The sequence below is a fragment of the Micromesistius poutassou genome, assembly GCF_964030765.1.
Source record: "Micromesistius poutassou genome assembly, chromosome: 15".
In the NCBI taxonomy this organism is placed as follows: domain Eukaryota; kingdom Metazoa; phylum Chordata; class Actinopteri; order Gadiformes; family Gadidae; genus Micromesistius; species Micromesistius poutassou.
Window position 1 is genome coordinate 3,973,390 of NC_140285.1, and position 15,291 is coordinate 3,988,680.

Here is a 15,291-nt window from a genome sequence, read left to right on the forward strand (position 1 = left end):
TGACCTAGCAGGTACAATTGAGCCAGTTATTGCTGAAACTAGCATCAGCCATAAGGGTCAACAAAGGAGGAGACTTGTAACATAAACGCAGATTACAAGGTGCTTGCACTGTTCCTCTTGATGATTGATGCACATGCCTGGTAATGGTAAACTCTGCAGCCCACCAAACACTTTTGATTTCCTCCCCTGGAATGAGAACATGAACATGAACATGAAACTCTGAGGGGTCTAACAGGTATATGTTTGTTTATACAACGGTTCTGCAAGCAACAGCTACTGTTGGTAGAATATGATTTTGTAGACAAAAATCCGAATACACGTTTTGGAGAACCTCACGTTATCACAGTTCATTTCAGAAAATAAATAAAACGCACACTGCAAAAAAAAGTTATTAATGTAGTATTGCATGATACATCCTAGTGTACGATATGTCTTTAAATCAGAGCAGCCAGTAATACTCTATAATGCAATATTGTACGCGGAAGTGACATCATTTATAAATACTCGCGTAAGAGTCCACCTTCCGGCTACCGAGCAAGCGGAGTGACATCGGTTCTGGATCCTCTCAAACCACTTTTGGCTTTCATTGTAAGCTGACTCGACGCAGTTCGGGAAGGTAAATATGAACGACTTTGTGTAGTGATGTTCGCTCCCGGTGCTTCTTCTGGTGTCTCCTCGGTATCGCGGTGAAGCGGGCCTTGTTTACATCTCATCCCCGGGGTAGATTGGGACAGAGTGAGGCGTTCGCAGCACACAGCAGGGGATGGCTGCGTCGCCCCTCTGGTGTGTTTTTTGTGTATTTGTATGAAGAACAATGGGAGTGTGTGCGGTGGCTGTGCCCGAGTCCTGGGCAAAGTTTCACCAGAGACTACCTCCGACATGTCCTATTGTGTGTGATTTGTTGAACGATGGGAGTCGACACGCCGCTCGTATTCCGTTTACTTCTAAACGCGTCAACACGCTAGCCCGGCGGAGCTAGCCTGGCTAACATTAGCACCCAATTGACTTTGCTTCATTTAGTTTGTGACCACAAGTCTCCCTGATCTCCGCCGGCCCCCCTGGAGCTAGCTGGTAGCTACCAGGAACAGACCAACCCCCAGCCCCTCTCCCTTTAAATTCGGCACAGTGCATTTAAATGTGTGGTTATTGCTCTGCGAGCTGCTCTGACACATCAGCCCACCAATATGTATGTCACCCAGTTCTGGGGGACTATTTTTAGTCGGGGCGGAATGTGAGCATGGGGGGGCTGTCGCTGCCGGGATGGTTGGTTACACCACTCAGGTGGGGGGCTGCGGCCGGATTTGAAACCATGGCCAATGGGGTTCTTGGGCGTTATCGTATCCAATAACGCACAGTAATCGACGCATTGACGTGGAATACCGAGCTCTTAATTGGGTTGATTCATTACTTTGGCACAAAGGGTAGGTTGTTATGCGGGTCTTCACTTGACCTGTCTCCTTGGGTCACCTGGGTTTGACCCGTTTGTGATGTTTTTAGTTCCTACTACCGGATATAAAAAAATTGACCTGTTTTCTGAATTATTTATTTATTATTTATTTATTTACAGAATTCCGGGAAAATACTTTATGGGAAAATATATATTTGCTGTTTTTTTTAATGAACAAGAAGATCTAAATCCAAAGAGAAACTCGGGTGCATGGAGTCTGGTATCTGTTGTGAATCAGCTTGACCCTCAAACAGTGCTATTTAAGTTAAAGTCGGGGACAGTAGAGGTAAGCTGTATAAAGTAATGGTTGGCTTGGCCACTTCCTGAAAAAACACAGCATGGTCCACCAGGTCAGAACGGGCATTCTGTCTGAAAAAATGCTATATACCGAAATCCTGAAATGCTTATGGAAAGTCCTGAGGGGCCTGCAAACTCCAGAAGTGCCGCATGTGCAAAGTCGACAAACAAAAACAATAGACCGTTTTACTCAAAGACACCAGTATCTCCAAATATCTCAAACTCAATCGAATTATACAATGCAGGCGGTACATGATGCTTCCATGAAATCGATCTCAGGATCTATCAATATTTTCTTGGAAAGAGATTGTTTTCCATTTAGCTTTCTCAGAGTTGTGAGATAATAATCTTGTTGATTCAGAAAAACAATGCAAAAAATAAATCAAAAGTAGTATTATTATTATTTAGAATTTTCAGACCCATTGGTTCCGTAAACTTTAACAACAACCCATGGAAGGTAGTGCAGGTTGTCTCTGAGGTTTAGGGCTGAGGCAGCTATGGTAAAGTGACCGCTGAGATAAACCCCTTAGTCTAATGCTGGATAATCACTGTCTGCCCTTTGGAAGTTCCCCCAATTTTCCTGATGACTCATTCAAGTGTAAAACAAGTTTAATCGAAACCAAGTCTAGGCTCTGAACAATACGATTCGATTAACAGAAAAACAAGCAGCCTTGAATATAATTGTATTCATAATTAATATGATTTCCCACACAATATCACAAGATCACTCAATCACTGGTCTGCATATGTCCGTTCCGCTCCCGAAAAATAATGGATTAGGAAGCGCCTTTTTTCCTTATGAAAGCTACCAGCGATTGTCCGATGGGTTGAACAAGTGCATGCCGACCAGAAGTCAACAGTCCTACTGGTGATTAAGTTTTACTACATGGTTATACTTTTACAACATAATCATACATTTCCAAAATAGCTCAGTAAAAGCTAAGACTTTGACTACCATTAAATATTCATCAAATGGCGTGCCGTGCTGTAATGAACCAGAGCTGGGTTTGAATATACATACAGGCCAATGATGTGATCAATCAAAATGGTGTCACATTCCCTATGACAGTCATGATTGGATAATGGAGTAGAGGCGACACATCTCTCGGCGGCGAGTTAAGCTCTGAGGTCACAGTTTTGGGATAGCCCGCCACCCTTAATGAATTCTCTGAGCATCAAGTGGTTCTTAAAAGGCGGCCGTCTTGGCTTCGCGTTGGCTTGCATTGGTGGTAGAAACAAGTCTGAACATGCCTTGAAACAGTCCTACACACTGAACACCTGCTGCTCAGGTGTTTGTCTTATGGGGCTCTGATAGTATATTGTTTGGGTAAGGGAGTTCCCCTCCTCTGCTACGGGCGCTAGGTTTGATCCCTCCCAATGTCCACACAGGCTACCTATGGGCCTCCTCGATCAAGACAACTTGAGGACATTTATCATCAATATATGTAATGAATCGGTTGTTACTTCACCAAATTGCTGGGTCTCAACATAGGAGAATAATTTCTAGGTAGTATCGGGAGTGGTGTATATATAGACTGACTTCAAGTTCTTCTGTGATATATATATATATATATATATATATATATATATATATATATATATATATATATATATATTGGTTTCAATAGGATTAAAGAGTGGAAGAATAATTATGAAGAGCTGTGGTCATGGGATCTTGACTATGAATACACTTCAGTCGAGTTCCCAGCAGACTCGGCAGTGTAGAATTTAATTTGCACTTCCTCCAACACATTAGTGTGTGTGGTGGGTGGCCGTTTGCGGATGGAGCCAGAAGGTTTTTAAACCCTCGACATTGGGACACTTGAACACGACGTCCCAGCCTTGGCTCGCCTCATCATGTAGTCCCCGGTGCAGTGTGTTCCTCTGGGAGACTGCTGCTTGCCCTTGATGAGATTTGTTTAAGGCCTCAACCAGTGGATCACGGGACTGTTCAGATGAAGTGGCCTCTGCTGAGAGTTTGATAGACAGTCAGTGTTTCAACACTCGTGATGAACCCACACAAAAAGTAACAAGAATAATCTTAAAACAGGAATTATAATAATCTAACTACCACTCAACCTTGCTGGCTGCATTACCATTACCATTACCCCCCCCCCCCCTTAATTTATAATCTTATTCTCATCTCATCTCCCCCCCCCCCCCCTTCTCTCCTGTCTTTGTTCTTCTTCCAGCCCCGCCACGTACCCTCCTCGCGCCCTGAAGATGAGTGACGGCGAGTGTGACTTCTTCTGCTTCTTCCGCTGCTGCTGAGCTTCGTTCAGCTCAAACCCCGCCCCCTCCCACAGACAGGAAGACCAGCTTGTCGTCTCTGTAGCCGCACTAGAAGTCCCCCAGAGAGGACCAATCCACGGCAGACAACCTCCTCCCCAAAGAGGCGGAGCTTCGAACAGACCCTTTTTTTTTGTTGTTTTTATTGGTTTTGCCAATCCGTCAGGTGTGCTCCGACAGGTAGGCGGGGCCGTCCACCTGTCCGGGTTGATCTGATTGGCCGTCCCGGATGTCTGTGGATATGAACAGCCAGGCGTCGGACAGCAATGAGGAAGACTACGGCGTGAACTCGGAGGAGGACGACGAGGACGAGGACGGCGGTGACGACGACGAAGAGGAGGAGGACCAGGGCGACATTGCCGACTACTATGAGGGCGTCGCCAGCGACGTGGAACAGCAGGGGGCCGACTCGTTCGACCCCGAGGAGTACCAGTTCACCTGCCTCACCTACAAGGAGAGCCAGCGGGTGCTCAGCGAGGAGGTGAACAACGTGGCGGCCTTGCTGAAGGTGAGTACGGCGGTGCTTATTATTATTATTTTTGGTCGATGTTGAAATCACGATTATTCAAACGATTGTTTTTGAGTTTGAAAGCATGAAGTATTTGTTCAGCATTTTTCTCCAAAAAACTTGTAACTGAGAACTTAAAAATTTCCCCATGTATTCCAAATAAATGGGGAAATGTACAAAGTGTAGAAAAATGTATCCAGTTGTTCTAATTCTATAAAAAAATTAATGATTGGAGAAAAAAAAGGTTTAACTCTATATTAGTTTGGAGATCTTTTGACCCATAAATCGCAATCAAAATTAGATTCATTGCACAGCCCTATGCTGAAGTACTTGGTGTTTAGCTAGTCCCTTGGATCAGACGGAGGTCAAGTCTCTACAGTCTGAGCTCCGATCTAAGGCAACGGGTGCGTTTCACGTGCTCTCCCTGCATGTTAGTCTTGACCTATCCTGTTGCTGGAGGAAGCGATCTGTAGGCATGTAATTGACTAACAGAAACATCGCTAACACTGTAGACTGGCCACTGTCAAAATACACTTTTTAAAATCACTCTTCTTAATTTGCTCACAATGAGTTTTCTTCTGAAGAACTTCTCTGTAAAAGAAACAGGAAACAAGGAGTAAGTCAGCCCCTCTGGAGTTTTTGGCCTGGTCTGCGGACACTGGGGATGAACTGGGGAAACCCAATTCCTCTTTCGTCTGGGAGTCGATCACAAGCCACAACAATAGCCTGTCCCTCAGAAGTGCTGCAGTTGTAAATATCAGTACTTACGCTGGACTGCTTTCATATTCTATAATGTCTGTAAAAGGGTTAGAATTTTGTAAGCTAGGTATTATGTTCTGGTGTCTGCTTATTACACAGATAATCAGTGGGACTTGTTGGAGGTTTTCCCTGAAAAGGGTTTTCCCCCTTTTTACGCAGCACAAGTTAAGTGTCACTCAGCCAGTTCCTGGCGCTGGGGGATAACACTCATTCAAACGGCAGAACCAATTGGATTTGAATGCTGAGTCGTTCAAAAGAGACCTACCAGACACTCTGGGTACGGTCCAACACCACCCAGTCTGAAGGGCCCCCTCACCGCCCACAGGGCCTTGTATTACACGGACCTTGGCTTGAGCAGACACCGGTAGAGTCGATTTTAATGGGATGCCGCTCTGGAAGAGTTCAGTCAAGCGGCCACGCATTTAACTGAAATATATTAATGACATGCAATAACAGACTTATTTAGAAGTTCAAGCGTCTAGTGGGTCGGAACTAATAGGTAAAAAGTAACTTTTTGTGCGAACTTGGTGACATGTTTGAGAAACTTTCTCACAAAAACTTTTATCGCAGTGTTATTCTCATTATTTCTCATCTTGTACCTCCCATGTCTCTCTCTCCTCTTGCTCAGGTATTACCGGCGGTAGCTAAACTGGTGCTCGTGCATTTTCACTGGCAGGTGTCATTAATACTTGACAGGTAACAGAAACACACCCATACCCTCCTTCCACTTTCCCATCTACACAGCTTTCTCTCACACCCCTCTTCCTCACACTGCCTTTTCCTTCAGTCTTTCTCCATCTGTTGCTGATGTCCGTGCTTCCTGTTTTCATCAATCTGTACACACGTGCACAAACACACAAACAAAGAAACACGCACACCTTTTTCAACGGACTGTGTGCTCTGGTCACGGTTTCCATAGATACCAGTCCAACTCATCTCTGCTGATGTCCGATGCCCTGGTGCAGCCCAGCAGCACTTGCAGAACACTCACAGTGAGTCCCGTTTGTGTGTGTCATATATCATCGACTTGAGCACTGACTTGAGAAATCAGTGTTTTCCTTTAGGGCGGAAGGCCGGTCCCAGGGAACGGCTAGAACCGTATCATTGACTTCATGCCTTGATTCTGTCTCATAAATGTGCTGGCAAGTGGTTGGCTTGCTCAGCAAACTAGGGGACATTTGTGCACTCTTGGATTCTATTTCTGCTTTGAGGTCGAGATAAAAATAATATTGTACACATACAAACTTAAATATTTGTGTGTGATTATTGTACTCGCTATACGTACTATAAATATGAATATGACTAATACTTAAAATTCATAAGCACATCAGCCAAACGAATGCTGATCTACTGAAGTAACGTTTTATATATAACGTTTTGTTTGCCCTTTTTCTTTTTATATAAGGAATCTCACACGATTTGAGGAGATGTATGTTTGTGCTCATCACCTGTGTGTGTGTGTGTGTGTGTGTGTGTGTGTGTGTGTGTGTGTGTGTGTGTGTGTGTGTGTGTGTGTGTGTGTGTGTGTGTGTGTGTGTGTGTGTGTGTGTGTGTGTGTGTGTGTGTGTGTGTGTGTGTGTGTGTCAGGCCCCTCAGTCCCTCCAGTGTGGAGTGTGTCTCCAGGTGGTGCGGCGGGACGCCCTGCTGGCTCTGCCCTGTCAGCACTCCTTCTGCAAAGCATGCTGGGAGCAGCACTGCACCGTGCTCGTCAAGGATGGCTTGGGAGTGGGTGAGTCCTTCGCCCAGGAATGAAAACAAATCTGCTCGTACATTTACAACACTTATAAAAGGTGGAAAGTGTGTGTGTGTGTACGTTCACACACCTTGTCAGGCAGTCTCTTCAGTCACGCTTCACAATGTTCAAACGTTGTTGTTTTCAAGCGTGTCTTACTGGAGACACGCTTGAGAAAACTCTGTCAAAACACGGCTTCAAAAAGTTACTTTTGAAAGTTGGCTGTCATTATCTTTCAAACTGAGGCGAACAAATGACATTAAGGGTGAACCCGTAAAATGTTCTTGCACAACTACAGTGTGTTTCAGCACTAAATTCCCCCCATACTAGTGTGTTCAGCAGCACTGATGCTGTTGATGCAAACCAAAGTATATTGCATCGTTCATATCTCATGTGTGGACCACTCACCACTACCGCAGACCACGACTATTTCACGTAATATCTTCAGAAATATGTCTTCCCCGCCCACACAGCTGTGGAGTGTGTAAACGGTAGAACGCACCCCAGGAACGGATGCAAAAGCACCTGCATATTTATCAGGTGTAGAGTACAAATAGCCTGAAACTATTCTTTTTTTGTTTTGTTTTGTGTGCGTGTGGGGCAGGTGTTTCGTGCATGGCTCAGGACTGTTCCTTGCAAATGCCAGAGGACTTTGTGCTTCCTCTCCTCCCGGGAGAAGAGCTGAAAGACAAGTACAGACGCTACCTCTTCAGGGACTACGTGGAGGTACCCTCCTCTGTGCTGACCTGCTGTCGGTTTTCCTTCCTCCAACCCGTCTTTGTGTCTCTCGTTCTCCAGCCCAAAGGTCTAACTGTAGAACTATCATTTGCCTAAAAGTGTCGTCCAGAATGGATAGTAACAAGGTATTATGTCAAACCTCAGGGCACTCTGCAAAAAGAGATTTGTGTTAATAAATTATTTAACTAACGGTCAAATATAAAAAGAGCTGTCCTTACAGTGGAATAAGTCTTATGAAAATTAGTTGGGTCATGCGTCATTCTTAAAACGGTTCTCTTGTTTAGATGGATGTGCTGGGAAACTTTCAGCCCCAAAGGGAAATGAATAAAATACAAGTCAACAGATCCCAATTCTAATGTACCTTTTATTAAAGCTATGGTAGACCACACACAGAAAGACCAGCCAGTGTAAGTAGCTCTTGAAACTATCCAACCAACAAAATCCCACCCTTCTTGCCCTCTTCCAAAGCCACTCCCCCCAAAACCCATGGCTAGATCGCTAGCTTTAGCAACAGGTCTGCGTATCCATACAGAAGATTCCGGTCATGCTCAATGAGTGACTGAATGAGACAATGAGACCGGCTTAATACTGTGTGCTACAGTTACTTGTACGTACTACCTGTTCATTTATTATTTTGTCTCTGGGAATTTGATTTATAGATTGCAGTCTGGACCTAAAGAGAATTCCAACAACTATGACGAGGAATGCTTCTAAAAAATAAATGGCCTACCCCAGCTTTAATCCCCTCCCTCTCCCCCTCCCCACCCTCCCCACCCTCCAGAGCCACTTCCAGCTCCAGCTGTGTCCCGGCGCGGACTGCCCCATCGTGATCCAGGTGGAGGAGCCGCGGGCCCGCAGGGTGCAGTGCAGCCGCTGCATGGAGGTCTTCTGGTACGCCCCGCCGCATGCACCGTCGTGTTTATCCGGATGTCAATAACGACATGCAGGGGGGAATTATTTATAAACGGTTTGACTTGAACTTGAATGCTTGAATCAACACTAAAGCCGTACAAGGCCTTGCAGTGGGTCTATTTCTGTTATGGGGTCTATTGTAATTGTATTCCTTTATATTAGTGTGTGTGTGTGTGTTGGAGATTTGTTGTGTGTCGTGCCGCCAGGTTGCCATTAACCATGAGTAAACGGTGTCCTCTCTGTTGATCTGCGGCTGCCCTAGTTTTAAATGCCGCCAGATGTACCACGCGCCCACGGATTGCCCCACCATCCGGAAATGGCTGACCAAATGCGCAGACGACTCGGAGACGGCAAACTACATCAGCGCACACACTAAAGACGTAAGGCGCGCACTTACCGACGGCACACGCTCCTCTCCTGCAGTGCTCTCTCTCTCTCGCCGTCTCTCAGTGATCAGCCCTGTGTCTCCCCGTCTCTGGCTGGGATATCATGTTTCGTGTTGTAATGATGTCATGGCTTGTTTTGACCAAGCCCTCTCGCTGTGTCTCTCCCTTTCTGCTCCACAGTGTCCCAAGTGCAATATCTGCATTGAGAAGAACGGAGGGTGCAACCACATGGTCAGTGTTCTCACTATGACGGTCTATACATCTGTACAGTGATGGCAAATAGTTTAGGTATTCATGTTGGTGGAAGTAGAGTTTTGTTTTTTTGTGTGCAATTTGTAGCCATCTGAGCAGTTGCCTCAGTTCCACACACTCAAATATTTAGGCTACTTTCTACTGTTTTATTATTGAGTCACTTGTTATGTTACTTTTCCCCTTCCTACGTTTAGTCTGAAGCCATTCATGAGATGAGGCCACCTACAGTATAATCATGTGTATTTCATTATTCTATAGCGGAATACCACCAGTATTTCTCCAATGTCAATAATGACCCTGTAACATTTGAGGGGGTGCAGTAAGGTAGCATTGACATTTGGGGCACCCAACATCACTTCATGGAGGCTCTTTTAAACTTTCCAGTTTCTAAAAAGGCTACTTTTGAACTTGAATTGAAGCTAGATGATTCAGTACTGAGTCTACTTTTGTCTTGTCTTTTCAGCAATGCTCCAAGTGCAAACACGGTGAGTAACGCCTTCTGTCCTCCCTCGGTTAGCCTCTGTTCCCTGTGGAAGTTGACTGTGTCTCTGTCTGCGTTGACTGTGTCTCTGTCTGCGTTGACTGTGTCCCTGTCTGCGTTGACTGTGTCTCTGTCTGCGTTGACTGTGTCTCTGTCTGCGTTGACTGTGTCTCTGTCTGCGTTGACTGTGTACCTGTCTGCGTTGACTGTGCATTGCATTTCCGGGATTATATTCCCTGTGTACCATTACTGTCGGTGCAGCACATCACCCCCAAACTGCCTGAAAGGAGTTCAATTCGCCATATGTATCCCGGTGGTCGGAGTAAGGCCCTCTGAGTTAAAGGGCTGTGTGTGTGTCTCCAGACTTCTGCTGGATGTGTCTGGGCGACTGGAAGACCCACGGCAGTGAGTACTACGAGTGCAGCCGCTACAAGGAGAACCCCGACATCGTCAACCAGAGCCAGCAGGCCCAGGCCCGCGAGGCCCTGAAGAAATACCTCTTCTACTTTGAGAGGGTGGGTGGTTCGTAGCGCAGCACCACACGGATTGATTGATCACTCACCAGGACACTGTCACAAGCAGGCCGGAAGTATGGATGCTGAAGCCTATGCCAGGTGGAGGGTTCTGAGCACACATGCAAAGGGATTGGATAACGTTGAAGGCGTCTTTGTTTTCTTATTCTAGTTCAAACTAGTTTGGGATATGGTTGCTAAATCAGGGCATTGAACCCTATTGTCAGTACAAAATAAAGAATACCAAGAGCATTAATTGAGAAATATTACAGAGGGGTTTATTTTAATACTTATTATTCCACCCATATCTAGCAGAGACAATCGATCATGTGTCTAAGAGCTTTTAATCAGTGTCCATGGAGTGGCATATTGGTCTGTTTTGTAATGCAGACTGGATTGTGAGCGACTCCAGTCCATTGCAGTGAGTAACGTAACGTTGTGGTGCTGCTCCTCCTCCAGTGGGAGAATCACAACAAGTCCCTCCAGCTGGAGGCCCAGACGTACCAGCGCATCCAGGAGAAGATCCAGGAGCGGGTGATGAACAACCTGGGCACCTGGATCGACTGGCAGTACCTCCAGAACGCAGCCAAACTGCTGGCCAAGGTACACACACTTTGATTTGATTTATTTAAATCGTATCAGAAATGTACTTACACACATTAAAAGACATCAACAAGACACAATTGAGGATACAAACACAAGAAAGTCCAGGACTTATTTCCATTGTGGTCCTCACATAAAACATCAGGCTGCTCTATTCAGCCACCCTCTCTAGCAACCAGGCCTTGATTCTCTTTTTAAAAGAGTTCAGACTGGATGTGATTTTAATTTCCCTATCTAATTTGTTCCACTGAACTGCCCCTATATAGATAGGCAAAGGTTCCTTTCCCTAAAGATGTTTTAAATGAATATGGATGCAGATCTGAAATGCTGCCACGAGTGCAAATATTGTGCTTGTCCTTTTATCTTAGTAATAAGACATGATAAAAACGTTTGGGTGCTACCAAACAGTATTTTATGGATCATATTCATCCAGTTGAGCTCCGCAAATTGTGACCTACCAATATGAGACCTATGGCCCACGTTCAGAATAACTCTAATCAATTTATTCTGTCCTGTTTGCAGCCTCCCTTTAGTCTGCTTGTTAGGCCTTCAAACCAGGAAGTACTTGCAAATTCAAAATGATTTAAAATTAAGCAGTTGGCTAAAATTATCATTGTTGACCTATCTAAAAATTTGGAATTTCTGGCTAAGAACTTTGTGAGCCTGGTGACTTTACTCAGAACTTTATTTGCCATATTCCTGCACAGACACATATGGACCCAACCCTCTAGTACGGACGAAATGAGACTAGAGCCCGACCGATGCTGGAGTTTAGGGGCCGATACTGATATTAGGGAGTTAACAATTCCCATATTTTGGCCAATATTATGTGTATATTGTGGCGATCCCAGCTTTCCGTTCACCCTCCAGCAATGCTTCTGGCCACAGCAACATCAAATTAAAATAATGAGCTACCAGAACCAAATAACTGTATGAGGGGCTCCTAACCATCACATAGCACATGATGTATAACAAAGTTTTTAGGTGGATGTGCTCAGTTGATCTTGGGGGGGAAAAGCAGAATCGTTGTACAATCTCCCAAAAGACGATCACTTGGAGGTAAAGCTCAGGGCTGGCTATACCCACCGGGTTAACCTCTACCTTTTGACATGAAAGAAGAATTAGTGTTGAAGATGTCTCAATGATGCAAGTCTACAAATAGTTCACAATATGGACATATTGATAAAAATGGAACCATGTGTTTGTATGTGTGTGTGGGTCCAGTGTCGCTATACGCTGCAGTACACCTACCCCTACGCCTACTACATGGAGTCTGGGCCTCGCAAGAAACTGGTGAGCAACATAACAACAAATCCCTCTCCATCCCTAGTGGTAGGTACCTTCTGCTTCCCCTTTCCCCTTGTCTTCGCTATGCCATTTTCCGCAATTTCAATTTAAATTCAAAAGTCCTTCATTGGCATGGAGAATATACATTCAAGGTGTGTGTGTGAACTGTGTGGGTGGCTGTAAAATAAACAGGTGAATAAACGCATGATGTGATTGTGGTTAATCTCCCCCCCCCCCTGCAGTTTGAGTACCAGCAGGCCCAGCTGGAGGCGGAGATCGAGAACCTGTCCTGGAAGGTGGAGCGCGCCGACAGCTACGAGAGAGGCGTGGTGGTGGGAGGGGAGGGCGAGCTCAGTGCCAACGACAGAGGGGTGAGAGAGTGGGGGGGCATGGGGTGGGGCGGGGCCTGGCGTTTAGTGGCTCTGTAGGTGGCTGACGGCGGTTGGCTGCTAAAAGGTTGCTCACCATTTTAAGTCAATGGGAAAGAATGAGGTTTAATTATTGGACAACACAAAGCGAGTACATTGTTTCTTCATTCGGCTAGGATCTCCATGGCGAGTCCATCTCCATATGATGCATTTTGAGAGGCCCCCGTTTGACAGTTTTATTTCATAAAAAAAATGTATTGCGCTTTGAATATTGATGAGCGTTGGCCAGAGACTAGTGCGAGGCGGCATTCAAGGCCCGCCTCAATGTGCCAAATATGGGGAGTGTCTGCTGATGGATGCAAATCTCAAGCAATGGCCTCGTCCATAACTTCAATCAATGAAATCAATGGCTTAATAACGGTTGCACGTGTGAGTGTGGACAGGCCTGTTCTTGACCCTCGTGTTGACGCCCTCGTGTCCCTGCAGGATCTGGAGAATCAAATGCACATCGCAGAGCAGAGACGACGCACACTGCTGAAGGACTTCCACGACACCTGAAGCCCTCAACCACGCCCGCCAAACACCAGCATGCCCCCCCCCCCCCCCCCCGCCATCCTTCCTTCCTTCCTTCCATCCTTCACCTGCTCACGGTCCATACATCCTTCACTTCACGTGTGTGTGTGTGTGTGTGTGTGTGTGTGTGTGTGTGTGTGTGTGTGTGTGTGTGTGTGTGTGTGTGTGTGTGTGTGTGTGTGTGTGTGTGTGTGTGTGTGTGTGTGTGTGTGTCATCTCTCACTCATCGATCCCTCTCACCCGTCCCTCTCCCTCTCTGGCTGTGGTCTGGCAGGGTAGGCAGAATGGCACGATTGTATCCTCCTCTTCATGGGGTCTCTCCCCCCCCCCCCCCCCCCACTTTGCTTCTCAACATCCTTCCGTTTCCAGAACACCTGGTTTGCAGAAGCTGTTGCGTGTCACTCTTGGCGGTTTCCAAGACTTCTCTGCTTTTGCGGTCCAGTCACCCAGATGACGCCGTTTCTTGTTGGTACCCAGCTGAAGACGTTCCCCAGGGTGTACAGCGCATGGAACGCTTCCCGTTTGACCTGTTTCGATTTCGTTCAGTATGACCTCACAATTTGATTAGATAAAAAAGATAACGTTAAACTCTATTAAGAGCAACCAAATGTTAAATTTGAACTGCTGGGGGGTCGACTGGTGAAGCAGGCATTTGTGAGTTTCTGATTGGTTCCGAATCTGTGCTGGGGGGAGTGTCCTTGTCCTGTCAATTATAAAGCACCTGAACTCCCTTGGTATCAATTAGAGCCGGTCAGAAATTGTGATTGCGTTGGGTCTATGATGCTGCCATGATGGTGGCTAGATGTTATTTGCCGTGTTTATATTTTTTGTGATTTCTAACCATGCAAGACGAACTCGATAAAGGTGGATGTAAAAAAAACTTTGTATCTGATGTTAGTAAAATGTAGATCTTCTCCTGATGTCCACCCCCCCCCCCCCCCCCCACCCCCCGTGATCGGACTGTGAAAGCCCAGCTGAACCTAAGAGCATAACCCATACGTCCATTAAATACTCTGCTCATTGTAAAGCAAGCGCATGCACGTGCATACCACAACACTCACATCATCACACACACACACGCGCACGCACACATCCATGCTCAAACACTCCGGAATGAAAAAAAAAAAATAAACAAGCTATTAATTTGCCTCCTTATCCCTTTTTTGTCTTTTATTTTATTTGTATTGTATGGTAGTTTCTTCCCCCCCCCTCTTCAGTTTTTTGTTTGTTTTGTTTCCGTCTGGAATATGGCTGAGGAATCGTTTGAAGAAGAAAAACAAAAGACCCCCCCCCCCTCCCCCAAAAAAAATATGTAATTTTCAACGGTTGTACATTAATACAGAACTAGTTACTGAGAGTTTTTAAAACCGGCACCTGTCTCCTGTGTGGTTATTAATACTATTGTATACACTGTACGGGGGGGGGCTTCTCATAGTTCAGAAGATTTATACTAACCATAACGGAAATTGTGATTGGTGTTTTAATGATATACAGCAAATTCAATAGTAACTCAGTATACGTTTCTCATTTGAAGAAAGCTTTCAAGATTATATATATTTGTCAATGTAAACATGGTTTGTGATCAATCCATTGCATTTTAATTTAAGTGACTAAACAAGAATATGTACATTTAATTCAAGTTCAGTACAGGGAAATGAAAGTGGCAATGCTCACAGGATTGTGCTAAAAACATGAAAAACTAAACTAAAAGGAAAAGCATAATTTACTGTTAACAGAAACACTATTTGCATTAGATTTATAATTCAATAAGGGATCTGTAAAATAAACTAAGACGTTAATATGCATAGTCACTATATTTATAGACTATACTGAAAATGTGTGCATAAGAGCTTGTTTGAGTGCTGAGGAGCCTTATAATCCTAAAGGCCCTCTTCACAGTAGATCCATTAACCCACACTGTGTGTACTTCCTCGCTTGTGTTGTCAAAAATAAACTAGACATGCATGTATATGGACTTTAGGAAAACACATCGATGACCAAATATAGGCGTATTTATGCGCTTTATGTGGACAAAACTCGTGCGGTGGGGATATGGCCCTAGTTGCGACGTTGAAAGCGATGGAAATTGCGCCATCTAGCGTAAATTCACCAGTACTGATCGCTCAACGATTCGTCGATCTGGTGTG

The 15,291-nt window shown here is 45.2% G+C and overlaps 1 protein-coding gene across 2 annotated transcripts; it reads left to right on the forward strand.

Moving 5' to 3' along the window:
• Nucleotides 1-509: 509 nt before the first annotated feature.
• Nucleotides 510-14,292, forward strand: arih2 (ariadne homolog 2). Of its 2 annotated transcripts, none has more exons than XM_084479274.1 (15): nucleotides 510-616; nucleotides 3,937-4,541; nucleotides 5,929-5,996; nucleotides 6,220-6,292; nucleotides 6,888-7,029; nucleotides 7,637-7,758; nucleotides 8,552-8,661; nucleotides 8,945-9,062; nucleotides 9,249-9,299; nucleotides 9,784-9,805; nucleotides 10,165-10,316; nucleotides 10,773-10,916; nucleotides 12,141-12,248; nucleotides 12,446-12,574; nucleotides 13,058-14,292. In XM_084479274.1, exons 2-15 carry the CDS (start codon nucleotides 4,263-4,265, stop codon nucleotides 13,127-13,129), a joined length of 1,590 nt encoding a protein of 529 aa, XP_084335400.1. In that variant the 5' UTR covers nucleotides 510-616; nucleotides 3,937-4,262; the 3' UTR covers nucleotides 13,130-14,292. The 2 variants fall into 2 exon arrangements, with proteins under 2 accessions (XP_084335400.1, XP_084335401.1); XM_084479275.1 differs by having other exon boundaries at nucleotides 12,141-12,209.
• Nucleotides 14,293-15,291: the final 999 nt, after the last annotated feature.